The sequence below is a fragment of the Embiotoca jacksoni genome, unplaced genomic scaffold (genome assembly GCF_022577435.1).
Source record: "Embiotoca jacksoni isolate LCO1_2020_lvr unplaced genomic scaffold, fEmbJac1.0.p SCAF_9, whole genome shotgun sequence".
Lineage (NCBI taxonomy): Eukaryota > Metazoa > Chordata > Actinopteri > Embiotocidae > Embiotoca > Embiotoca jacksoni.
This window is the reverse complement of record NW_027185447.1, coordinates 13,622,184-13,650,014: the sequence shown is the minus strand read 5'-3', so window position 1 is coordinate 13,650,014 and position 27,831 is coordinate 13,622,184. Positions and strand designations below refer to the sequence as shown.

Sequence of the window (27,831 nt, the reverse complement as noted above, 5' to 3'; positions counted from 1 at the left end):
ATGGGGTGAATCTAAAAGCTTTTTCACTCTTTCCTCCTTTAGTTCTCTCGCTCACCAAGAACCATATTGCAGGAAGTGACAAGTGGAACAGAGTAGAGAAATGGAGGGAGCGAGCTATAATAGAGCCTGTTTGGGGAAGTTTATATGCCGCTTCATCATCAAAAATGAGCTCATGTTGATGAAGTGGCCCTGTCAGAGATGATGTAGATCTAGTCTGAAATTTGAGTTGGAGCCAACACTGAAAATGCAGCTGATGAGGCTAACGGGCAATGTTGTAAGTAAGAAACTTGTAGCGACTGTGATACATACTGTGAGTTATGACATTTGTTCTGCTGCAAGTGATCCACTGATCATCCTTGAGATGCTTCTACAACTTGATTGGAGTCCACCTGTGGTAAATTCAGTTGATTGGACATGATTTGGAAAGGCACACATCTGTCTATATAAGGTCCCACATTTGACAGTGCATGTCAGAGCACAAACCAAGCCATGAAGTCCAAGAAATTGTCTGTAGACCTCTGAGACAGGATTGTATTGAGGCACAGATCTGGGGAAGGGTACAGAAATATTTCTGCAGCATTGAAGGTCCCAATGAGCAGTGAATGGAAGAAGTTTGGAACCACCAGGACTCTTCCTAGAGTTGGCCGCCCGGCCAAACTGAGCGATCGGGGGAGAAGGGCCTTAGTCAGGGAGGTGACCAAGAACCCGATGGTCACTCTGACAGAGCTCCAGCGTTGCTCTGTGAAGAGAGGAGAACCTTCCAGAAGGACAACTATCTCTGCAGCACTCCACCAAGCAGGCCTGTATGGTAGAGTGACCAGACGGAAGACACTCCTCAGTAAAAGGCACATGACAGCCCACCTGGAGTTTACCAAAAGGCACCTGAAGGACTCTCAGATCATGAGAAACAAAATTCTCTGGTCTGATAAAATAAAGATTGAACTCTTTGGCCTGAATGCCAAGCATCATGTCTGGAGGAAACTAGGCACCGCTCATCACCTGGTCAACACCATCCCTACAGTGAAGCATGGTGGTGGCAGCATCATGCTGTGGGGATGTTTTTCAGTGGCAGGAACTGGGAGACTAGTCAGCATGGAGGGAAAGATGAATGCAGCAATGTACAGAGACATCCTTGATGAAAACCTGCTCCAGAGCACTCTGGACTTCAGACTGGGGCGAAGGTTCATCTTCCAACAGGACAACGACCCTAAGCACACAGCCAAGATAACAAAGGAGTGGCTTCGGGACAACTCTGTGAATGTCTTTGAAAGGCCCAGCCAGACCCCAGACTTGAACCCGATTGAACATCTCTGGAGAGATCTGAAAATGGCTGTGTACTGACGCTCCCCATCCAACCTGATGGAGCTTGAGAGGTCCTGCAAAGAAGAATGGGAGAAACTGCCCAAAAATAGGTGTGCCAAGCTTGCAGCATCATACTCAAAAAGACTTGAAGCTGTAATTGCTGCCAAAGGTACTTCAACAAAGTATTGAGCAAAGGATGTGAATACTTATGTACGTGTTATATTTTAAACAAACTCTTTTCATTTTATCATTATGGGGTATTGGGGTGTAGAATTTTGAGGAAAAAAATGTATTTAATTCATTTTGGAATAAGGCTGTAACATAACAAAATGTGTAAAAAGTGAAGCGCTGTGATTACTTTCTGTATTGCACTGTATATTACACCATCCTTGCCTGTAATGCCTTGAATTTATTTGACTGATTTCAATCAAAGCTTTAGGGCTCAGGGTACATTTTAAAAACATAAAAACGTTCCTGTAGAGTGTCCGGTGTGATCCTACAGGTGATCCTGAAACACTGGACACTCTCTTAAGTCTTGCGTTCTGAATTCCCTTCAGACAACTTTCTCATGTGCTATGTGCCCTGGTTTCATATGACTTATTTAAATGTGAACTTGTAATGATACTTTAAAAATGTATGAGAGGGTACAGATGTGAGCAAATACTATTCCACAGCTAGGTGGTAAAACAGTGTTTAACGGTATCTGCCCTCCATTTTGTTGGTTATTATGAAAAGTATAATTAAACGTTCCTCCAGTCTCATTTATAATTAATCTGGTAACTTTATGCCTACTACAGTATGCCAACTGCATACTGAAAATAGTGCTTCTGAAGAATAACAGTAATGTATGAATGGAAAGAAAAGCATGCTGAGATAAATTGTGGTTTTGGATTGAAGAGGTTATTTGCCAGCTGGATGAGTGACGCTTTGTGGAAATGAATGGGATGATCAGCCTGTAATCATATGCACTGTTCTGACTTTGGGATAGAGTAGTGAAGCACAATGAGGATGGATTTAATGTAACAGAGAAATTATATATGAGTGACCATATCATAATAAGAAAAGTGTTATTGTTAGTTTTGGGGAGAGATGTTCAGGACAGTGTTTGGTCAGTTAAGTCATATACATACAGTAGTTATAGGGGCCTCCAGTTTGACAACAGGAACCCGGCACAATTGGTTGATATCATCTCCCTGTGAGTTCTAACAGCCAGTATAAATATATAACTGAGATGTATGCACAAATATATTACTTTTTTGTTCATTGCATACAAAGCAGTTTGCTTGGGAAGATGGGCTATGTTTAATCTGGGTCGCCCTCGTTGCTGGATCTTAAGATATTGATATCAATCTGAAATAATGTGTTGCTATGAATTAAGATTCATGACTGCTGTCAAGTGTCAGTCACGCATGGCTGATGTAAGAACACAATATAACTCTTTATTATTACCCCAACTGCTTTTGTGAGTCAAAAATTGCCGGTAATGCTGAACCCTACCACCCTTAGACTGGAGGCCTCTAAATTAAAGTGTGTCAGTTTTATTCCACTGACGCTCACTGTAATATTGGATATGCTGCATAACACTGGATGGGAAAAAAAGGAGTTAATTGCTTTCGTGTGCTATAGAAACTTACGGTGTCTAGTTGGAATCAAATATGGAAACACATGCTCTATAGCATAGAATAGAGACTCGGGGGATCAGTGTATGAGAAATATAATAATGCGTTTCCAAAATATACTCAGTAGAAAATTCCCCCTCTGTTATATCTGGCTGTCTTGTATTGCGCAATGATATGTGTGTGCTGGGTGGATGTTTTCAGTACAACTAAATTGTCCCTTTGTCCCGTTTTTTCTCTTGGGTAATCCCCACTGCTGTGCTTTCAAATCCGTGCTTCTGACAGTTTCAGTTATAGGATTTCTCTCATCCTTCACTTGTCCTCGCCTATTTGTTCCAGCCTCCAAGTCTTTTACAATAGTCTCCATCTCTCACTCTCCTTGGCGCTTTTGCCCTTGGCCTTTCTTTTTGCATTATGAAGTGTGTGTCTGTATGTCTGTGTGTACATGTAGACTGCTAGTTCCATTTGTAAAGGGCTTAAATTGTCACAGACTTCCTCTACAAATGATGAGCACCAATTCCACCGTCAGTTTAGGACTTCTGCTCACTCTTTATCGTACTCCAGGTTTAACAAATACTGTCAGACTAAAGTGTCTGATGATAACTGACAGGGTATCCTGTAGAGCATCATCACAGGGTTTATGGTTGAACCTCCATATTTTTTTTTTAAATATTTTACACAAAAGAACAAAGGGGTCAAAACGTCATGTAAAGCAGCCATCTATTGGTCTACTTTATACACTATAAATCAGCTGCACAGACGTTACAGCTAATGATTTTTTTTATATTTAGAGAGGAAATGCTGACAGTCCAAGCATAATTTAAAGTCTGAATAAAAATATCTAGATACTGAATATTCAATATTTATTCAGTAAGGCATTAAAAACCCTTATGCAAATTAAGATTAGCTCCCATTTTAACTCCACTTCCTCTTAACACTCTGAAGCCTTAAAGTCCTTGTGCACGACCAACAACATATTTATTCCAATAACTATTTAAACCTACTTAATTTCCTATCTTTGGGGTTTTAAATTTTACTTTCAGCAGCAGAAAGGAAAAAAGTTCAAGTTAAAATGTTATTCTAATGTGGATGAGATATTTATGTAGAGGTAGTGAGGCAGGCAACAGACATATGTGAATTTTAGTGAGAGGAGAAAGAGAAGCTGACGACTTGTGCATCCTATTGTTTATCATTTTTAATGTGAGGCTGCAGGTCAACAAGTTGGATGTACAACTGACACAAGACATCAGGAGGACAGAAAATGCAGCATATTTTGGCTTCATGATGATATTACTTGAGAGGAATATGTCAGACTGCTCTATGAGTGGGAAGAAGGCAGAGACAGGAGGCAATAACAGCGTAAGTGAAAACTTCCTGTAGCATAGATAGAAAACAGCTGTTCCTAAGTCTGAGGAAAAACCATGTTCTAGTCATTTAGGTCAGGAGGCTGATTATTTACAGTAATTTGTGTAACATATGTACATAAGCTGTTGTATCTGTTCAGGGTGGTTATTTGGTCGCCTGCGGACGTCACCATTAGTTGAGTTTTCAGCTAATTGAAAACACTACACCTTGATAATCCATATGTCATTGTGGTGGTTGTCATCATAAGTGGTTCCACCAGTTGTGGAAAGTGACTAAGTACGTAAAAATATGAAATCCTAGAGATTTAGTGTTACATATGGCATGCCGTCCAAAATCGCAAAAAAAAGTCATACATGCCGTCCAAAATCACAAAAGAAAGTCATACTAGTAGCATGTCATCCAAAATGTGAAAAAAAGTCATACTATAGGATGTCGTCCGAAATCGCAAAAAAAAGTCACACTATAGGATGTCCGAAATAAGACAAAAAAAGTCACAGTATTGTATGTAGAAAGACAAAAAAAAGACATAGCATGTCGTCCGAAATCGCCCAAAAAAGTTATACAATAACGTGGTCCAAAATCGCAAAAAAACAGTCATAGTATAGCATGTCGTCCGAAATGTGATTAAAAACAAAAGTCACACTATAGGATGTTTGAAATAAGACAAAAAGTCATAGTATTGTACGTAAAACGACCCAGGGTTGAAATTGAACAAAGAACCTTCAGATTGTGAGGAAACTATGCTAACCACTATACCACTGTGCTGTCTTACATAACTGATTTTAAAAAAAAAAGTCATACTATACATGTCGTCTGAAATCGCATAAAAAGGTTGTGTCATAGCATATGCAGAGCGAGAGCAAAGAAAATCCTGGAGATTCATGTTAAAGATTTCAGATCACGTTAAATGTGTATTTATGAACCCCGCAGGCTGTGAACATTTTGTGAACTGGTCAACTATTGCATTTAGTATGGGTTTGGGCTGGAACAAAATGTCTGCTTTTTAGGTTAGGTTAGGTAGTTACTTTATTAATCCCCGAGGGGAAATTTTTTAAACTAAACTAACATTTTTACACTAATTATAGTTGTGTATCCTGGGTATTTTTGAATAAAACAAGTGTATTCTTTATTTCTGGAACTTATCTTTGTACTCATCTGCTGGTGTGACATTCAAAGCTTCTTCTGGGGCTTAATAAAGACTCATCATACCCAATCCCTTACTCTGCAGTCACCAGAATACCAACCCTCGGAAATTTACTGGGAGCATTTAAAAAGGCAAAAAAATATTGGACCATCACAAGATAGGAAACTTTTCTGAACACAGTCAAAGAGTGCTACATGGTGATTGGATGATGTCGATTCTCGCACTCAACAAAATGTACACATAAAGGACTGATGCAGCCATCACAATCTGTGACATAACACAGGGCAATTTTTAACGAAATCATTAAAAAGCATGTATTCATGAAACAGTCAAATTCTTGCTGATATCATTTGATTACATATTTGTAGTTGGTTTTGATACATAGTGCAACAAATTAGCCAGGAAAGACAGAAAAACTCTCAGGAGAAGGAGATCAAAGAATGATGGGATGATGTGGCTTCTCATATTCAGCAAAAAAAAACGTACACACATAGACTGTTGCAGCAATCACGAGCTGATGTAACGTATTAGTTGGTTTTGATAAATGGTGCACCAAAGCAGCCTTTTGGAGCTTACTTTTGGACTTTTTCGGACATCAATGCTCGCTGTACATATGAACCCCTCCAAACAGGAGACACATATTTCTAAATACTTATGCAAACACATGCAATTACTCACACTTACACACACACCAGGGCAGAATTCTATCTGCTTACAAGCTACAGCAGACCACATGGAATTGGAATAGAAAGTCCACGATAAAATAACACTGCACGTTGTCTATGAGGATAATCTGCAGGGTTTGAGGTAACAGGGATTTATCCTCACGCAGCTCCACTCTTAACCCCAGTCGAATTAACTTGTCTCCTACCTTTGGCATTAAATACAGGTGAAGTTAGTAGATGAGTAAACAGAGAGGCTGTGCATATATTTTCAAGTTATCTCCACACATAAATCCCTTAAGAGATTTTGCCTCTGCAGTTTGCCCGGACCAGGATAATAATAACAATAATAAACTTTATTGGTATAGCACCCGGGTGGCGCAGTGGTGAAGGCACAATGCAAACCGTGTGTAGGTTCCACATAAGTAAAACAGAGCGAGGTAGAAACATAAGTGTCCTCATTTGCAGTGGTGGAAAGTAACTTAGTACTATTAAATTCATAATATATTTACATTCAGTGGCGTAACAAGTCAGTGCCAGGACCCAATGCATCATAATATTCCACTTGCTGTTCCACTTGCTGTTCCATCTGCGGCCTGCCATCTTCCTCCCTCTCCTTTCAGTGCAGACTGTTCCGTTACAATAGCACCATCATGCTCATAGAGTCTGAATAATTCTGAAGGAATTTTATAAATGTACATACTAGTGAGACAGTGGTAGGTACACTGTGTTTCAGATATCTGTCTCTGCGCATTTACAACTTCAGCGACAAGGACGGCGCCTGAAGGCTCAGCGGTGCTGGAGAAAGCAAAATCTCTAACCTTCCCCCTCTAAAAAAAAAACTAAAATCAAAAACAAAAACCCCAAAGTCTTCTAGTTTTCTTTAATCACGACAATTTGAACGAGTATTTTCCCACAGATTCCGAGAGATACTGGTTGGAAGTCTCTTTTCTCTCTTTTAGTGTGCCGCCACTGTCATAAAGACATATATTATCCAGCAGTGACCCTGTGCGCTCCTCACCAGCGGTTCGCTTGATCTCACAATCAGACCTAACATGAGGTGATGTCAGTATTGAATGAAAGAAGTGAACGCACGCACTTTTAAAATAGGCAGCAACAGCATATACTGCAGTGCACATCTGACACCTAAATAAAATGATTAATAGGGAAACAGACTGCTGTGCTATATTTGACTAAATGTGATGTTGGAGCACCATAATAGATAGAAACAAAGGGCCCAGAGAAGGTGGTGGTGGTGTTTATCTCTGGTTTCCTCTTTGCACGGTAGAGTTTTAACCACCATTTGTGGATGCAGTGATGAACCGTGTTCATAGACAATGTTTTTTAGAAGGTTTTCTTAGCTCAGACAATGATTTCCATTACGGATTTGTGTTTGTTTTCAATGCAGTGCCGCCTGAGGGCCTGAACAGCACATTGATCCAATAATGGTTTTCTTCCTTGTCCCTTGCGTACAGAGATTTCTCTGGATTCTCTGAATATTTTAATAATATTATGTACTGTAGATGATGAAATCCCCAAATTATTTGCAATTTTACTTTGAGGAACATTATTATAATTTTTTTACACTATTTTCCCACACAGTCTTTTCACAGTGATGAACGTCTCACCATCTTCACTGCTCAGACACTCTGCCTCTCTGAAATGCTCTTTTTATACTGAATGATGGTACTGATCTGCTGCCAATTAACCTAAGTAGTTGTGAGATGTTCGACCAGGTGCCAAGACTTTATCAACCTGATTGCCTCTCATTCAAAATACAGTTTTTATGATGCTGACCTGCTTTCTTGTTTTGTCCTAACTAGCTTTCAGGGTGTGAATTTGTATGGAAGCAGTAACACAGTTAATGATTTTTCCTTTGTCTCTATTTTTTCATTTTTGTTCTAGATGGGAAATGCCTCCGAAACATTTCTGCTCGTGTCGAGAATATCGAAAGATAATGACTTCCTCATGGGAACTATCTACACCATTTTTGGTATATAGTTGTTGTTTTTTTCCCTTGTGGGCACCTTTTAATTGTACAACTTCAGACTAAAATCCAACAATCCTTATACTCTGCCACTCTGTGTCCCAGGTGTGCTGTCAGTGCTGGGGAATGGGATCCTACTGTTCGTGGCCTATAGAAAGAAGTCATCCTTGAAACCAGCAGAGTTCTTTGTGGTCAACCTGGCAATCAGCGATCTAGGCATGACCATAACCCTGTTCCCACTTGCAATTCCTTCAGCCTACACTCACATGTAAGTGAACATTCATGTTTTCATCCCTATTTCTGCTTTCATCTATTCATCTTTTATGTTATCTTCAGATTCAGTGTATTACTGAGGGATAAAAAAAGAAAGAAAGAAGGCAAACAGACTAGCAAAAGGTCATGGTCAAGATGTTGTCAAAGAGGTTGTAGCTTCCACTGAGAAAAACAGAGGTCACGTCCAAATGTCAATGTCTATCTTAGGGCTTTAACAACCTGACCACTAGTTAATATAAAAAAACATTACAAATACAAATGGGGATTTTTGTTGTTGTTTTTTTTTTTGTTTTTTTTTTTTACAGCAGATTACTTTTAGACTCAATATAATCAAAATGCATAAATGAAAGCATGTAATAAATAGATTTAAAAAGATTTTGATATTTTTTGCTGGAATAACAATAATAATTGGGGTAGATCTTTGTAACATGTCTTACTCATTAGTTGTTACATTAGATCATCACGTTTAAAAGTGTTATTTAAGATCCTGTTATTGTACTGTCCAAATAGGTCAATAATGGTATTATTTTTTTTACATTTCACCAAAGTGAATAAACACATACCAGTATATTGTAGTCATCGTACAGGACAGCATTCATGTGAAAGTTCATGGTTTATTAACACCAGCTGGCGATGGGGACAGGGTCTCTGTGAAAGAAACACAATATGATTTTATATAGAGTAAGTACAATGACAAAAAAGAGGTCTATTTTTCATTTGTTTTGTACCGTTGTTATTATTATCACAATAACCAATTGGATAGTTGCTTAAGAATTAGTTATTTGCCAGATTGACAAATGTTTAGAAAAGGAGGAAAGAGCACAAGAAAGTGAGGAAAATATTGAAAAGAAAATTGGTGAAGAGTCCAAAAAGTTAAGAGAGCACTGCGCCTCCATCACCTATAAAATATAACACTATAATACATGCCACTTTTGTTTCTTATGTCTCATGCTTCATCCTGTGGCCTTTCCTGCCTGCTTTTCTGATCCCCTGAAGATGTGTGGACAATAGCTGTCATATGCGCAGTATTGAGTCAAGGTGCATATCTGCACACCACCGTTGTATGTGAACTAGGGGAAAGCCATACAATTTATTATTTATTGTTCCGTGTACTGGATAGGAGTTGTGCAATTCAAAGGATTTTGCATATAAACTCACTTAATATCACAAAATGTTCTGTTCTGTCTCTTTCTCCATTCAGGTGGTTGTTTGATAAGATGACCTGTACTTTCTATGCCTTTTGTGGCGTTTTGTTTGGTCTGTGCAGTCTGACCAACCTCACAGTGCTCTCTTGTGTCTGCTGGCTCAAAGTCTGCTGCCCAAACTACGGTAACTCAAACCCTTTTTCTGCTTTACTTCATTATTCCATATAAATCTACCATCATCCACACTGGCATTAGTACACAAATTTAATTTTTACTTTTAATCATTATAAATAACTACACACACACACACACACACACACACACACACACACACACACACACACACACACACACACACACACACACACACACCCAAAAAAAAAAAAAAAAAAAAAAAAATGTCAAATTTATCCAGGATCTTACATTTGGTATTATGGTCAGTAAAAAAGTTATCATATTAATGCATATCGGCCCACAAAAATATAAATATATCTCTAATCAGCTTATATCAGCTGATGAAATCGGGCAGTTGATATATATGTCGGGCTGTAGAATTTACTAGGAGCATTTATTGGTGGTGATTGAGTAGAAGGCTTGTTTTACTCATATTGATCTCTACATTGTAGATGCCCCCTAAAAGCAACAACCTGGAAGCTTAAAACAGGAAAAACAATAAAGTAGTGAGGCCAGCAACTCAAGGGCTCATTACAATGTAAAAGAAGCCACGCTGCAAAAATATTAATATTCAAGGATACGTTTTAATCTCTTTGCGCAGCATCATATGTAAATAAGGAGATGTATACAAGGCCTCAAATTAGTCCACTTGACTTTGGATAACTCTTACAGTACATAGTGCTTTTCATGTGCTCCCCACCACAACATATAATGATTGGAATTTCATCACTCCTTGGCTGCATGCTTTGGTTACATCCATGCTTTTAGACTTGATTAATGAATCTCAATTTTCAGAATGAATGAGCACTGAAAAAGGGGTCTGTTTCTTTTGCCAGTTTGAGAGCCACAAATAAACCCTGTCAAATTGTGCAAAACTACAAACTGCAACTTCAGCAGCTGTTGAATGTGAAATTTTACATTTCTGTTTTACTATAGTCCATCAGCTGTTTGTAGGAGTTATAGTTGGGTACAAATACATTCATAGGCACTTGTGCTTATAACTATAGCGTATTGTTATAAATAATTAATTCAATATTCATATGAAGGCCAGGCAAAAAGATTTCAAGTAAACTGTTAAAGGTAATTACTTTTAAGAGATGTGCTTATGTAGCCCGCCCTATTGGGTTCAGAGATAATGGTGCTTAAAATATGATAGACTTTTCTTTGGATGTCCACTCAAAAAGCACTCACTCTGCATAGATAATGGCATAGCTTAAATCAAGGGGTACAGCTGACATTTGAATGTCAAGTACACTCAAGATAATCATACAACTATAATTATTTAAAAACAATTGCAATAGCATCTGCACGAATTATGAGTTCAATTTTCATCACAATCCAAAAGAGTTTCAGGTAAACTGTTCTTAGATAGAGAAAAATAAAGATACTGTAAATACACAGTATGTCAAGGAAGACTGTGGCCCTATTTACGCTTTTCATGTTAAGTGTCACGTATCAGGAGATAGTTTGGATTACAGTTATTATACTTTCATTAACATTAGTAACATATGTAGATGTATTTTTGTCGACCATAATATAAATCTGGTGCAGGTTCTCTATGGCTACATGGAAATCAAGGTTGTACAGAAGTTTCACGGTTCAGCCAGCTAACGACAATCAATGATCCAACACAAACACTTGGATCAATCATCAAGTTTTACTGTGTTCATTTCCACCTTCCTCACCGACAGAGAAGCTTTCTCACCTGCACTGATCAATGATTGAAAAGAGCAGGACTCAGATAAATGATATAACAGCTTAGTACGCCCTCTATTAGAGCCACTATTTTTGATAAAACATTAAGAATAAAAGATCTATATCTTCAGGGAAAACTTATGTCATTACCACAGGAGATGTAGTGGCTATTTACAAGCTACTTAGAGACATAGTTACACCTGGGAGGCTTTAAGATTATGTATTTATACAATTTTAACATCTGGCTATAATACCCAACACAGCAGTTTCAATCAGTCCTAAATGTTTGTCAGATTCATTTACACGTCTTTGATTTCCAACAACCATCTGATGCGCTCAAATAATGGGGTCTCTGTGATCTGCAGGAAGCCAACTAATTTAAAACCAAACAAAACTCAATATCTAATCACTTCCTTCTTTCAGTGCCTTTAAACCTACCCCATTGTCTCCATCAGACAGTGTTGGTGAAGCTTTCAAGTAGATATGTGGCCCAGAAAAGCCAGATTGATTGTTTAATCAAAAGCCAACACAGACAACAAGTTTCACACGATCTATGCAAGAAAAAAACTGCAGCAATGTCAACACATCCATCTCTAAGACAACTTAGAAAACCCCATGACCCTGACGAAGACTATGCGTTTATTTAATTCAATAAAAATGTTATTATATAGTGAAAAAACACAAAACAAGTCATTTCAGGGCACTAAACATAGTAAACAACATTAGAAAAAGGAACCCAAAAATTCAACAATTCACACGACCAATAGCTGAAAGGAAAAACTCCCTTTTAGCAGAAATAAACCTCAGAAACAGACTCAGAGGTAAGCGGCCATCTGCCTCGACGGTTGGGGTGAGTGGAGAGCAGAGAGAGAAAAGAACAGAATAGAGATAGAAGAGACAATTAAGACTGGGTAAGTTGGTAGGACCAGTAACCATGGGCCAGAAACATGCCTTCTATTGTTGGGAATTCTAGAAACCGAAAGCAAACCTGCACTCTTTGAGCAAAGCACTAAGATGAGATAAAACTGGACAGTTTAGAGTTTTGCAAGTCAGGAAAAAGAAGTTGTGTAAAAATAGGAGAAATAGATATGTCTTGCTAAATCCCATCAGAACTCTCATTGCAGGGTTATGGAACAACTGCAGGTTTTTCAAGAGTTATTGGGACATCTTGACAAAAAGGAATTACAACAATCCAGCCTAAAGATAACAAACCGTTAATACATTTTTCCGAATGACGCAGAGACGATATGTTCTTGATTTTAATAAGTATTGCAGAGTTGAAAGCCCTTGTAGCATCTGTCAAACTGTGAAAATTTGATCCTACATTTCACCTGTTGTTTTTCGCTTTGTTCGTTTTTGAAGTCATTTTGAATACTTTGATCCACATAGACTACCCGAGGTTTTTGCTGCATCCATCAGAGTTTATTTTTTTCCGTTACTATTGCAATGCACCCTGACTTGCATGCACTTTGATTTACACATTTATACATCTGTCTACTGCATCGTAACCATATTTAGAATTATGGGGGAGCTAAGCGGAGCTCACCTCCCTTGAAAATCACTTGAAATTTAAAAAATTTCCCCTCGGGGATTAATAAAGTAACTACCTAACCTAACCCTAAAAGGACACAAGCTCACCTGAAAGCCTACTTTAAGACATTCAGGGGGAGCTCTCAATCATCATTCATTTTATAGTCACAGGTTGATTTTCAGTATAATAAGGTTCCTGAACAAAATAATTGTAATAAAATGTGTCACTGTTGTGTGTTAATTTGTTCATTAGGCTACATATCAATTAGAAAGAGATCTCCGATTGCAGTTACAACAGCGTGCTGCCGGGATGGAGGTGAGAACGAGCCGAACAGAAAAGTGCACTGTGAACCCCACTCACCTCGTCTTCATCCTCTTCCATCCCAGATCAAATCTTTCAAAGGGGTCTCTCCCCAGTTATACGAGTCAGTCCCAAAACTATAATGCTTCTAATCTATTTTGTATTTAATCAGATTGACTTGCCTGATGTAGAAGCGATGGATAGACGTTTAAAGTGGGAACGGCAGGGAAAAGTGAAAAGACAACCAGAGAGAGAGAGGGAGTTGCGCAAGTTTAATCAGAAATAAACTGCCAATAATTAGCTGGACCTCTTGAATGAATGCGTTTGAAATAATTTGCATGATAAATGCATAATTAAAATTTTAACTGGATGTGCTAATCACCACAAAGTCTTTAAAAAAGTAATCAACGTCAATATGCAGAAATTATTCATGGTGCTTGTGATTAGTCAAAAGCTTACATTAAAGAACACTCATTCACAGTGGTGTCAGCATCTAATAAAGACCGCCCATGCTGAAATTCACTGGAGCAGAATGAGTCAGTTGCTGTTGACATAGGAGGGCAATTTGAGAAAAGCACTAGTTGCTGTTAGCTGTCAGCAACTCAGTTTTTGGATGGTCCTTGCCGGCTCTTGCACAGCTAATGTGGCTGCGGCCTCAGCCTTTCTCCACTGCAGTTCTGCAGTAGTACACTCTAGCCCAAATGAATACGGCTGAAAATATTTTCACTGCTGGACATGTAGCTAGTTGCAGGACAAGAGAACATTGTTTTGTTTCGGGGCAGCACACCCCCTGGGGGACACAGGAAGCTCAATTAGCCTGTAGTTCTTTCAGTTATGAACCACGTCACTGTACACGTCAAATGAGGAAAAACAGCTTTTGCAGCTGCTTTTTAAAGACACAGAAGTTAGGGAGGAATTTATTAAAGAATAATAGCCTACTGTTAAGTGAAGGCAAAACTGTTTCTTCAAAATTAATATATAAATAAGTAAAGACCTTTTTTTAAATTTTCCATCTGATCAACCTCTTATGTTAAGTTATCAAATGCCTAAATCATATTAATATAAGAGACTTTGGTTGTTTTTTTTATGCTGCGAGTGTTCTTTACTGTGAGCTTTTGACTAATCACAAGCACCATGGATCATTTCTGGTTATTGATGTTATTTTGAAGACTTTGTGGTGATTAGCACATCCAGTTACGATTTTAATCTTATCATGCAAATTATTTCAAGGTCATTCATTCAAGAGGTCCAGGTAAATTATTGACAGTTTATTTCTCATGAAATTTACTCACCCCCCGTCTCCCCTCCCCTCTCTCTCATTTTTACCCTTACAAATCTCCAAATAAGATGGTTCTCTTGCCTCACAAAAAAAAACAGGAGAGTATTTTTTTTTTCCGGAGTTACTATTATTTTCCTCTAAAGGAGTCATATTTCATCATTTGGGAGCGTAATTAGTACCGGTATCCAGTAGAGCGGGAGCAAAATATTCAGAAGCAAATCTGTTTGATTCTTGTTGTTCTGGGTTTTGTACCCTCGTGGTTGAAATGCACGTATTGTAAGTCGCTTTGGATAAAAGCGTCAGCTAAATGAAACGTAATGTAATATTTGAGTAAAACAGCGTGACCACGCCCAAAACACTTCCTTAAGTTCCGTTTCTGCCGCCACGACACCTTTTGCCACGCTGGAATGAACAGAAGACGGCATTTGTAATAAGATGTCAGGTAAGATATTATTTTTGGTCAACTTCACGTGTGTAAGGTCAATTTTGTAGCAACATCGCAGCTAACTTACTTCACTATTTGCGTTGTCATTTACGAACCGTAGCTTCTGATTGGTCGCATTGCCAGAAGCTAACGCTAGCTTCTAACTTTCTCACCTAGCCACGGTCGAACATTAGCTTCTAGCAGATTAACATGAATCCGCACAACCTTTGGTGGTCTATGGACCATATGGACGCCAGTTGGATCGTTGACGCACCTGCATTATTAAAAAAATGAAATAGTTTACCACTGTGGAGGCATAATGTTAGACCATGCATCATGTCTTTCTAATGATAGTTTACTGTGATAAGGGCATCTGCTTTCAGACTCCGTACACCAAAATACGATGACGGAATGAAGAGCTTCGACGATGCCAAGGAAGCTGCACGAGACGTGAAAACAAGAGGACTCCTGCTGGATACGCCAACCGACACCGGTGAATGAGGGGAAGGGACCCATGTGAACATGTGACTGCCTGTCATGACAATCTCTTTTCTGTTCTACAATAGCCTGGGTAGGGGTGTAAGATCTGTCATGACCGTGGTGCCACACCATAATGTTTACTGTTCTGTTTTGACTTATTCTATCTTGTCTGCTGATTGACCAGGATTTTAGTCTGATGTTTGGTGATGCTGCTGCTGCGAAGTTCCCGGAGGTATGGCCAACTATCCACAAGCAGAAAGTCCTTGAACAAAGCCGTGGCCTCACGCAGACAGCCGGCCTTCAAGACCTGGTTCAAAATGCTGAATGCACAACAGACGGGGAAATGGTATGCTGAAAGTAAAGGATCCTGTTTTTGGAAGGGAGAATTGTTTTTGAACACAAAATGGATTGACTGTTAGTTTGTAGTGAATGATGAGGATTACTACGGAGAAAGGAATAATTTGACTTCCACTAAAAATCCTGTCGTCGTAAGGCTCCAGCGAATACGATGTAAAACAAGAGCTGTGGAAAAATGTCTGACAGAGATAAAAAAAAAATTAAAAAAAAACTTGCTACAGGCATAAACACAACATAGACCTGTCTTTATATACTGAAAGGAAGAATGTAAAAACAACTACTTATATTTTTCAAGGAGTGAGCTTTGAAATTAGGCTTTAACTTTCTTAATTCACTATTGACCGACTGAGAGAGGACAAGTTGAAATGTTGGACATTTCTAGACTGAGGGAAAGTCCACAGGTAGGATATAGGTCCTCGTCCAGGGACGGGCCCTCCGAAGGTGTGAGGAGTTCCTGTCCACCCACCAACAGGGACACGAGGGGGAAAAAAGTTAAGAACTCCCTGTGGATGTTTCACGTTGCTCAAATTGCAAATTTGTATTTTCTCCAAAGTTATGAAAGGGTATAACTATTTTCTTTGAAACACTTAATCACAGAACACTAAGTTGTTCAAGCATTTGTTTCCAAACAAAAAGCTGCTACCAAAAACATCATTTTATGGTGCATTACCCTACATATATTCTTAAAATTGGACCACTTTTGCATAGCTGGTGCATGCGCTATGAAGCAAAGCATAATTTATTTAAGAAATGGTTAAAAAGCTTAACAAAAGTCACTAAATCTTTTGCAAAAAAACCCACCAAAATCAAATAGCATACAGGTGGCAGACATTTGATCTCAATGGAGGGATAATTGGTAAAATGGTAGTTTTGAATGTGCTTCACGGGATATGAGATAGCTGAGGCTATTCAGGTACCAATTGACGCCAAGGTTTTAAGTGCTAGATGGGCCACCGTGGAAATATGTATCAGCCAGGTTTAGTTGTTTGTCTGAAAGTCCATTGTGAGATGCCAGTTTTTCACAAAATCCACCATGTTGTTCTTAGAGATGAGAGGTTTTCGTTGGTTACATTTGCCCTGCAAACAATGTGTCTTGATGAGCATTTTAATGCATATGAAGTTGGGTGTACAAAAGAGGGACCTCATGTAGTTGATGTCAAAGAGCTTTTCTGTTACAAAGCATTTAATATACAAATACCATACAGGTGTGATGACGCAAGTTTGTTTATTGGGCCATACTGTTTCCTATAATGTTGCATTCAGGAGTGAAGAGGCCAAAATTTTTCATTTTACAGTGGTCCAATTTAATTTTCTTAAAACTGATTCTGTACGATATCTGTTTTGATCTACTGCGCATTTATTATATATTTTTTTAAATAATAAAGTGTGTTTTTTTAAATACTGATATCTGATTTATTTAACTTGTTGGGTTTAAAGATAACCTTCCAGAGTAAGTTCTGTTTTTTTAGGTTTAAATCATAACTTAAGTAATATCGAGAGGAATTAAATTCCATATAGAGTGAATTTCAGTTCTACAGTATATGGAGTGAAATTAAATTCCATATAATGTGCAATGTAGTTCTATATGGAGTCAATTTCAGTTCTATACCGAGTGAAATTCTACTCTAAACGGAGTAAAATATAACTCTAAATTGAGTGAAATGGTAGTAGAGTTGTTTTCCTTTTATGCTACATAGAGTACATTATTATCATGTAGAGTTAAATATAAACACTGAATAGAGTAAAAATTACTCTGAATTATTAACTCTGAGGCAAGAGTAGATTTTACTCTATCTAGACTAGGACCAAATATTATATTTTTTAGAGTACAATTTTTTTAATTTGAGTAAAATTTACTCGGACAGATTTACTGTGGATAACCAAGGGTTTTATCGGGCATTACAAGGAACCAAGATATATCGATCCTAAGATGAGGGACGTTGATGCACACAAGTGAAATAGTGCTACTGCATTGCCCTAAAATAAAGCATAAACTGAGAGACTCTGAGCCTCAAAATATCAAAAATGTGGAAAAAGTAAAGTGATGTAACACTGATTTCCTGTATGGTAATTAGGCAGGCAGAGAATTTGCGTTTTGCTCATGGACACTTGCTGTACTTATGACTACACAAACTGTAGAAGAAATCTGAGACATCTCAGTCATCATGCAGTTTCAATTAACTGTAGCACCCCATTTGTTTCAATGTTTGTTCATGCGAATGCTGCTGTGACTGCAAACTGTTCAAGGAGCACATCGTTAATGAGCTTCATTAATCTCTTGATTAATGTGTCTAAGCCAAATCTCTCTGCAGGCAACTAGCTCGATGCGGGTCCCTATCATTTTTTTTCAATAAACTGTTGGCACTTCCAAAGACACTTCTACTGGCTATATGTTTCTATATCAGTTTTTGCAGGAGGGTAATTCAATTTCAGTTTCTTTCAAGACTCATCATTCACTAATTTGTTCATTAAACCATCCAATTAATTGTTTTGTCTTTCTATGACAATGTGATCATTTGTCACAGCACCAGTGAGCCATGATTCATAATTCATAAATCATAATTAATTTAAAAACATAATAATATTCACTACATGTGAATTGGTATCAATTGAAAGAAACTGAACATAATTTCATTTCATTCAGAGGCTGTCATCGCTATCCTGTGAATGGGTGCACAGTTGTACTCTGCAGTACAGATCTTTCACTCCAGGAATCTGCATCCTGGAGTGAAGAATCCTGGGATGTTTTCATTCATATGCTTCACACACTCAGGCTCGCCAATACACACCGCAGGGGTACACAGAACAGAGGCAGCTTGACACATACTGTTTCAATCGGATTTATAATGCTTGATACATGAGGTAAAACAGGCCCTAACAGAGTATAATCACTATAAAAGGAAAAGCAGATTTAGCCAAAGAAGATATCAACACAATTTGAAACGGTATCATGTACAAGAAGACATAAGAAACACGGTGCTGACAGCCTGGATGAGTTATCAAATACAGCTGGAGATTGTATAGATCTGATGAGCAGCAAACACCACTTACATGTGACATTTGAACTAATTCAGGCTTTGTTTAGATCCAACTTTACAAAGCTAGAATTGTTTTCCATGCCGCAGTAGGTTTAACGATTGCTGCGAATAGGCACACTATAATTGAAGGCTGTGTTGTTAAAAAGCTACTCTTGTCCGTTTTCCAGAGCAACACAGTCTATAATGCAGAGTATGAAACCCCAGAGACTAACAAGCCTCACAAATAAAAGTGTTTGAAATGCAAATGAGCACAAATAATTACACTTTTATGAGACTTCTCTGCAAGGAACCTTGTATAAATGTGCTGTCCTCTTGCCTCTTAGCTAGTTTATACACTGTAACAGACAGCCCTCCAGGTAAAAACAAGCACACAGTTTCTCACAAACCAAAAAATGAACAGGGGCACACCGTCATCGATGCAAAAATCCAGGAAATCATTGCACATGTGCAGCGACAGCAATTTCAGACCAATTTGTGCTGTCTATTGGGAAAACAAACCCACCAATGAGCAGCAGGTTAAACCAAGAAATGGGAAGTGAACCACTGGGAATTATCCACATCTATATTGATGATTTTCTTAAAATGTGGTTAGATCATCTCAATTACAATTACAAACAAAGACATAAATTTTTTACTAAAAACACACAAATAATTGTATGGTTCTTATTCATATTGAAAACATCATTCAAATATTTGCAGATTAGGGTGGGAAAATGAATGAATGAATGTGTACACATCAAGTTTTTCTACTGTCAATTCAATTCTTTGTAATTCTTTGAGTCAATCCTTAAATCCTTTGTCTCATGTCACTTTATCATAAAAAAAAAAAAGCAATTCTAGTAACCTCAGCATGGAGTGATATTAATTTTCTATATTTGAGGAAAAGGATGAGTTCCTATCAGATTGCTCGTGAGTATGGGCAGACACTCAGTTGAGATACTGGAATCTGTATCTAAAGAAAACAAGGTTGGTGGCTCCCTATTTAGAATGTAGGAGCACATAATTCAGGGCTTTTCTTTGAAACAAAAGTTCAGCTCTACATGTAAAAAGCCCTCAGGTTAAATCGTTCATATGCCACTTGGAAGGCTGGAGTGTCTGACGAGTGATGGGATGCTCCATATCAGATAAAACCCATCTGTAATGGCTAACTAGTCCCCTTCCTGAGCCACCACACAGTTCAGCGACTGCCACAGGGCGTAATCACCTCCCCCCACATTCAGTTTGAACTGTAAGAGGGGTTGACATCCTGCTGAAGAGGCTGTGTGGCGCCATAGATAAGGCTGCCTCTGTTCTCCGCCACACTGATTGCACAGTTAAGAAGACTGAGCCTAAATCAATCATAGTAGACTCTGGTGAGGGCTGTTTCAGTATTTCCAATGGATCTCCTCATTCACATTCATTCTATCCACTTATTGCTTGAGGGCAATAACAAGTGCTGATCCAATCGTACCACTTTACACAGTAATGTGTCATAAATTCGACATACTCGCATATAATATATCCGAGGAACCCCGCACACAATTTTTCACTTACATTTATACATTATTTTCATTACCAATCTTTGTAAATATACAGCAACCAATGACCAAGCAATTTGGTCACAAATAAAGACAATGTTTACCTTCTAAACCTTTGGAACACCTATGGCTCTTTCTTGACCAAAGGCAGCAGTGGTGCAGATATCATTTTCAAGACAGTGAATTTTTGAATTTGAAAAGTGTTAAAACAATAGACTGTATATAAAAGTGGACGTAGCTTCCGGCTCTGAAAAATGAGGCCAAAAATACTAAATAAGCTTCAAAAAGCCATATTTTTGGGGGCGTGTCTGTTTGATTGACACGCCTGTGGTGTGATCAGGTTACAGCTATCGGTGGGTGGGACCGATAGCTGTCCCCTGGTTTCCAATCAGATTGAGTCAGATGTCCCCGCTCGCTCGCCCCCAGATCGCCCAAATATGGTCACTACCAGCTCCAAACCGCTCCGAACTAGCAAGATGGCGCCGGCCAAATTCCAAACTCGAGGCTTCATTACAACCATTCACGAACCAATGGGTGACGTCACTGCAGGTGGCCGCTTGGTTAAAACAGAATATGTTGTGAGTCTGCGTCAACTGTTTGAATTAAGGCTTTAAATGCATTATTCTCTGCAAAAATCCTATTTTACATTCCCATTTTAATAAACACCTATTTTCCCCTATTTTCCCCATGCAGATATGTTTGTGCAAACAAAGTCAACACCGACAAATGGTGTTGACTATGTTTCTTGGAACTTGCACATGTCTCAGCCCTAAAGCAATACAGTCATGCTTCTCAAGTGGTTTTTCTCACATGCGTTAGCCCAAAGCAAACATGGTATGCAACTACACTGCTTCCACCCAGAATAATGTTTATGTTCAGATTGCAGGCATTATGAACTTTACTGACCGCACATGTGCATTCCGGTGGACCGTGTGATCTCGTGTAGGAACACGCCTGAGGTAAAATATGCATTGGCCGGAAAACAGGATAAAATATATTTCTTGATTATTTGTTTTTTTGTGCAGCAATTCATTCTCCTTGTCAAATCTACCTGTCTATCCCAGGGAAATTTCCTGTCAAGCTATTCATCACTTTTTGGACGATATGTCTCCACTTCCTCCTCCTTCTGTCTTACTCTTTCTTCTCCTCACTCATTACCTGTTATCAGCATCAGGTAACCGGAATCAATATGCTTCAGTGGCATATTGTTGCTATGCTGTTGTTTTTGTATCCTTCCTTTATGTCCTCATCCATCAGTAAACACTCCCCAAACTCTCCCTCCTCTTCCTCTGTCTCTTCCCTGTTAAACTCCTGTTTAGGTAACAAGTTCTCATACATCCACGCCTGCCTGCTGGTTGCTGGCATCTGGTGTTACGCTGGAGTGTTTGCTGCAGGTCCCCTGTTGGGCTGGGGAGAGTATGGGGCCGAGCCTTACGGTACAGCATGCTGCATCAACTGGCATGCACCCAGCCAAAGCTCTGCAGCTATGAGCTACATCATCTGCCTCTTCTTCTTCTGCTACATCGTGCCCTGCACTATCATCTTTCTGTCCTACACATTCATCCTGCTGACTGTCCAGGGCTCTCGCCAGGCTGTGCAGCAGCATATGTCCCCACAGAACAAGATCACCAATGCACATGCACTTATCATTAAGGTGAATGCATAGGCTTGCTTTTCAAGAATAGTTATACTATATATTGTTTACCATATGAATTAATGTTAACACGACAAACGTTTTCTGTGTTGTCATGTCTCTTTTCAGCTTTCCGTGGCAGTTTGCATCGGTTTCTTGACAGCGTGGAGTCCATATGCTATTGTGTCCATGTGGGCAGCTTTTGGTAACCCAGCAACTGTGCCACCGATGGCTTTTGCTCTGGCAGCTATCTTTGCCAAGTCCTCCACCCTTTACAACCCTATTGTCTATCTACTGTTCAAGCCCAACTTCCGCAAGTTCTTGTGTCGGGATGTGGCCCAGTGCAGAAGGACACTGTGTGGTTGTCTGTGCCAACACAGCTCTGCACAGAAGGGGACTTGCAGGCAACCTCATCACAATGAGGATTGTAATGCTACAAGGTTGTCCAATGGGCTACCGGAGAACCACAGGACCTGTAGACACTGCCCTTGCCCTGAAACGATCACTGGTGCCAGAGAAAACTTCACAGACTACAGTCCCCAGCAGACTGCGAGGATACTTAAAGGATCTCTACACAGTGAGGTGGCAGTCAGTCAGCTCTCCAACGAGATGCAAAGCGACTTCCTCTAGAGAAACAAACAAAGCTGGACAATGACAACTTAAAAACAATTTTTTTTTTTTTTTTTTTTTTTTTTTTTAAAGACCCAAAAAAGAAGGACAGAGAAAAAATGACAAGAAAGGAGGATTGAAGACACTAATTGCAAGTTTAAGAAAAGCAAAGAAATAAAAGCAAACAGTTAAAAACTTGTTACAGGAAAAAAAATTACAATTATGAAGTTTATAACTTCTTTAATGCCTCAAATATGCGATACTGCCAAAAAAAAACCTGTTCATATAGTTAAAAACCAATGCAACAGAATAAGCAAGCCAAACAGTCCACAGATATGTATGTCAATGTTTCATCAGGTCAAATTAACAAGTGACAATAACAATGTCAGCACTTTGAGTGATTGACATCAAGCAAGGCTGAGAAGTCACAATGCAAATCAATTTACGCTGGATTTAGAGGGAGGAATTGACACTGAAACTTTCAACTCCCTAAACTACCTTTTATGTGTTTAATGAAAGTAGCATATTTTTTGATGTATTTGATTTGATAAATATATATTTATGCATGCCTCAAATTGAAGGACTACACGGTGGCTGTCGTTTTCTAATTGGAAATTAGGGCCGTCTCCTCTGTGCTGAGGATAAATCAGGGTTTCAAAGCTTCAATTAATTTAGTGTGTCAACCTCTATATTTATCATTACATACTAGGCCCCTTGAGGAGATGAGGAACAAAGCAATGAGGGAAAGATTTGGTTTAGTGAGCTGTGTGTTACCTGTGTAAAAATTAACATGTTGCCCAGGGGGGTATTGTATTGATCTCTCTGCAGAGAAGAGATGCCAGTTTTGTCAATGTCTATTTTGTCAAATCACTTCTGTTCAGGACAGAAAGCGTGACTGAATAATAGAAACACAAGATCTGGGGACAGGACTTCATACAACTACCCGTAACACTCAATAAGCTTAATCTCCTCCAACACAGTCTGTGCGGAAGCTTTCTGTTTGGATGGTCAGTTTTGCAGTTTCAGAATACAATAGTGTGAAATAAGCTACAACTTTAAAATTGTATGGAACATTTGTTGCTTAATATAAAAAAAAAAAACATTTTCCATTTCTTCCTCAAATAAAACCACTGCAGCAGTCAGAAGTTAGAGGATAATTCTGTCTTTAACACAACGTAGGTCTTTTAAGTCTGATAAGCGCACAAACAAGTATTCTGATGATCGAGTGGCTGTAAACAAGCCAAAGTTTTAACCAGGTTGGGGAAATTAATGTTGCTTTCATTAAATCTAGCTGCCCCAAGGCTTTGTAAGAGGTCAAACCTTCATCTTTCATTAGACTTTTTTGTGCAATGTGTCCACATTCCCAAATTTCAGCAATTAACTTGGTTAGTGTCTTATTATTACCAGAGGCAATGAAGTCCAATCCCATAAAAATAAGCCCTAAAATTGTAATAAACATCAGTGATCTGTTGATCAGATAACCTTTAATGAAGCCTGTTTGTGTGTTTGTTGAAATGGGGACGTAACCATGACAGTATATGTGAGTGTATTTTTGTAATGTGCCTCTGTGAGAGTGATCTTTCATGGGTAGAAGTACAAGTGTGCAGTTCCTGAGAGAAACTAACAGTGTATCAGCAAATTATTTTGGTTCTGATGCACAAACAAAAAAAGAGCACACTAAAATGGACAGATTTAACATGTTCCTCAAGTCATAATAACAAAATGGGAGAAATTAACTGTACATCTGTGCAAGATCACTTGCCTTTAGTGCTCCTGTAGCCTGCTGTTCAATAAAAAAGTTTGTAACATAGGAGACAAGGCTTGGCCTCAGGAAACGCCAACATTATTCCAATAAAAAATGCCCAGCGAGCATAGTTGAGCTTAAGCACGCTGTTTGTCCAACAAGCAGTTTTTTACTTTTCCCCTGGCAGCATAGGCCGTCAAATGTAAGTACAAAAAGGCCTGCCATGGACGAGATTAATTAGATCTGCTAGAGTGCGTGTGGCAGTTGACTGCCATGACTTTCATGCCATGATTCCTTTCTTTACTAAGGAGAAGGAGAAGACTGCAGTTCTGTGCAGTTTCCACATAATACCTGACTATAAAAGCGTTTCCCATTTTGTGTTCTCACTTTTAGTTTGTCATAAAGTAATTTGCTTTTCGTCATGCAAAAGAACCAGGTCAGCACATGTGGTGCATTCTGCTGCTTGCCGCACTCTTCAAATTACTGCCCTAGCTTTGGTAGAGGCTGCTTATTGAAGAAAGTGACACCACCATCAACACCTGAACTAATACCCCATTTGGGCATTTCACATGACATTTAGCCCCGGGGTTAGATGCTTGTTAGCTCAGCGCTTACCTCTGTTAGCTGTGGGCTTAAACCATGTTCACACTAACGTTAGCACTGCATGAAAAAACAAAGCCCCCTTGTTCAATTCGGTGAGGCCACTGCACTGATGCCGGGGGGTCCATGACTCCATCTGGTACAAAAGTTCAGCCTGGCTAAATTTTTGTCTTAATTTATCCAAACACGCACTGTATTGGCTAAACAAATATGTGCAAGTGCACGTGATTGGTGACCTGAAAGGGTATTTTGAACCTCCTTATATCAAAAATGGAGGATGAAAACTGCTGCTGCCATGATAAGGTTTCAGAGTTATAAAAGTTTGTCTCAAAGTATTATAAGTTTCTGTGCAATGTTTTGCCGTCTGACAATCCTTCAAACTCATGGATCTATCCCTTTAACCAGCTTTGCTTCATCATATTTATCAACCCTGTTGACTGACAACATATTCAATATTGAAAGGCTGTCCAAAATCCTCGATTTAGTTTTTAATGTCCAAAGCCAGCGATTATTTTGTTAATTTAATACTCACATTTCCCTAAAATATGCAGTAACAACAATAAGATGATTTGGAAAATCACGTTTATGATTGTAGCTATGTTAGTTAGTTTGATTGGTTATGGTTGGGCAAAATAAACACATACATGCTCCCTCACTTTTGGCACTGGACATAAATCAAAAGGCGCTTTCCTTTCACCTCTGAATGAGGGATTTCCATAGGTAACCTTTGGCTCACTGATTACTAAACCCAAATCTGGGGTAGATGTAGTTATTTCCAAGTTTTGATCGTTGTTCGGAAAAGAAAAAAAAGATACAAATATTCAATATGACAGACAGTTAATATGGCAGTCCAATCAACAAGGAAGTTAAATACTTTGAGCCTTCTTATACCATTAACACAGATCTGTGAAGTTCAAGTGTGAATCCTTAACCTGGAGCTAACTGTGAGAGGAGGTGAAGGAAGCATCGGACTCTCTGTGGCCTCAGTTTATTTCAGTTGACACATAGAGATATATGAAAACCTTCCTGCTGTAAAAAGAAGCACTATTTTCAAAGACAATATATATATATAATTGATTTTATATTGTTATCTAATGTTATAATATAAAATCCCTTATCTTTATCAGGATGTGAGAGACAATATTTTCATCTTAAACTTTTCATCAAAGTAATCACTAACTATTATGGCCGTACAGGGTAGCAGCTCCTTACTGTTTCTTGCTCTATAATGTGCAGGATGAAATGAAAAATAATAAGTAGCCTGCCAAGTGCATGATGTGTGTATGGTAATTATTTCGCAGGAAAAAAAAATACAATACCACTTACATGTGTCAAGAACGATGATGTTTCTAAACAAACAGTTTCAGAAGATAAAATGGTTGTAAAACAAAAAAAGAAAACAAAGTATCAGTGAGCTGCAAGAGGAATTTTCTGCTTGTAATGCTGGAACCAAAGGATACTGTCACCTTTACACTCACTGTCAAAGCCAAAATGCTGTTTTGGACACTCTGGACTCATATTTTTCTACCAATATGCAGGTTGCCATGAAAGGAATATACATATCAAAGACTTTGCTTCAAGTCCTATGCTGGACAGACTTTGTTTGGCCTCAAATCTTTGAGCAAAGATGGATATACACACCAAGAAACAACTGTGAAAACCGGATTCTGATGTCTTCTTTTCTATTCTATTCAACTCAAAGAACAAATACCGCAAGTACAAAAGGTGTATGTTCTGTGTAGCTATTCCCACCTGAGTCATGTACACTGGCTTTAATTATTCAAACAACATACACAGTACATATATATCAGATGTCAGGGATTTCCTGTATAAATTGGTTGCATGATGTATGTAAATAATATGTTTGTACAGATGCCAAATTTTATTCATATATTATTAAGAATATTATCCAAAATGTGTAAATAGGGGAGGGGGAAACTCCTTGCAGTGTCTTGAAATGAGGATGATGGGTTTTATTTTTATATTGTTTCATCTTCTGAATGGTGGCTTTGAACGTGTTTCCATAAATGTTTCCTATTATGTAGTTTTAGTGTAAAATAGCTGCCTGCAGCTTTCCTCACTGCAGCTGGAATCTATTTTCCTTTAGCTCTTTTAATAGCTCTACGAGAGAGGGATAGACTGGACCCGAAGACCACCAACATTGCACAGTCCTTTATTAATTTAGCTCCATTTTCCACCCCGTTGTTGGCTTCCACAGAGATGCAACAATCCTAGTGGGAAATTGAATCTATCTTGATGTTACTGTATATGCAGCTTCTATGAAGGTCAATGTGTCTACCTCCCTATTAATCATGGAATGTATTTGTTGCTGAATTTGAATGGGAAGATTCAAGCATTTAATCATAAGAAATCCAAGCAGTAGAAGTGTTTGATGTGATTACACCTACTTGAGTGAGCGGTTTTACTGCGAGCAAGTTTAATAATGTAGAAATTTTTAAGTGCTGATATGTCAAAAGGGTGCATAGTACAGCTCCAGCTGAATGCAATTATCATTAGCCAGTGTATAAGAAATCCTTTTGGCACCTCCACAGTTTAAGGCATCACATCAACACTTTTTGAATCTTACCTGTCAAGATGCAGCCTGGGAACACAACAAAGACTTTGTTAATCCCATTTGGGAAAATGAAAGTCTGAATAAGTAAAAACCCCTCATGCAGCATTTATAGTGGTTTATATTTCCTTTCTGTGATGCGCTAAGCCTACACTTGGTCTGAATAGTGTGATAAATCGTATACGCACTACTGTCTTTATACAAGTGCAAATCCACTGTGAATGAAATTTTAAAAAAGGCAATCAGGAAGTTATAATTCGAATCTGAATTTTTTTTCTAAATACAGCAGCAAAATCTTTGTATGAATCCGGATTCTCTTTTTGTCTTCTGAGGAGCAAACACTTTGTCCTCAGGAGCTTTGCAGTTTTGGACTGCACAGTATTA

General features: G+C 38.6%; 1 protein-coding gene across 1 annotated transcript in view; it reads left to right on the top strand.

Moving 5' to 3' along the window:
- Window positions 1-27,831, top strand: part of opn7b (opsin 7, group member b) — a 61,505-nt gene that overhangs the window by 33,329 nt on the left and 345 nt on the right. The window contains exons 2-6 of the mRNA XM_069141037.1: window positions 7,995-8,082; window positions 8,182-8,344; window positions 9,551-9,678; window positions 21,609-21,943; window positions 22,052-27,831. The exon at window positions 22,052-27,831 is cut by the window's right edge and continues 345 nt beyond it. Coding sequence (XP_068997138.1) covers window positions 7,995-8,082; window positions 8,182-8,344; window positions 9,551-9,678; window positions 21,609-21,943; window positions 22,052-22,552 — 1,215 coding nt within the window. The 3' untranslated portion in view covers window positions 22,553-27,831. The remainder of the gene's footprint in view (window positions 1-7,994; window positions 8,083-8,181; window positions 8,345-9,550; window positions 9,679-21,608; window positions 21,944-22,051) is intronic.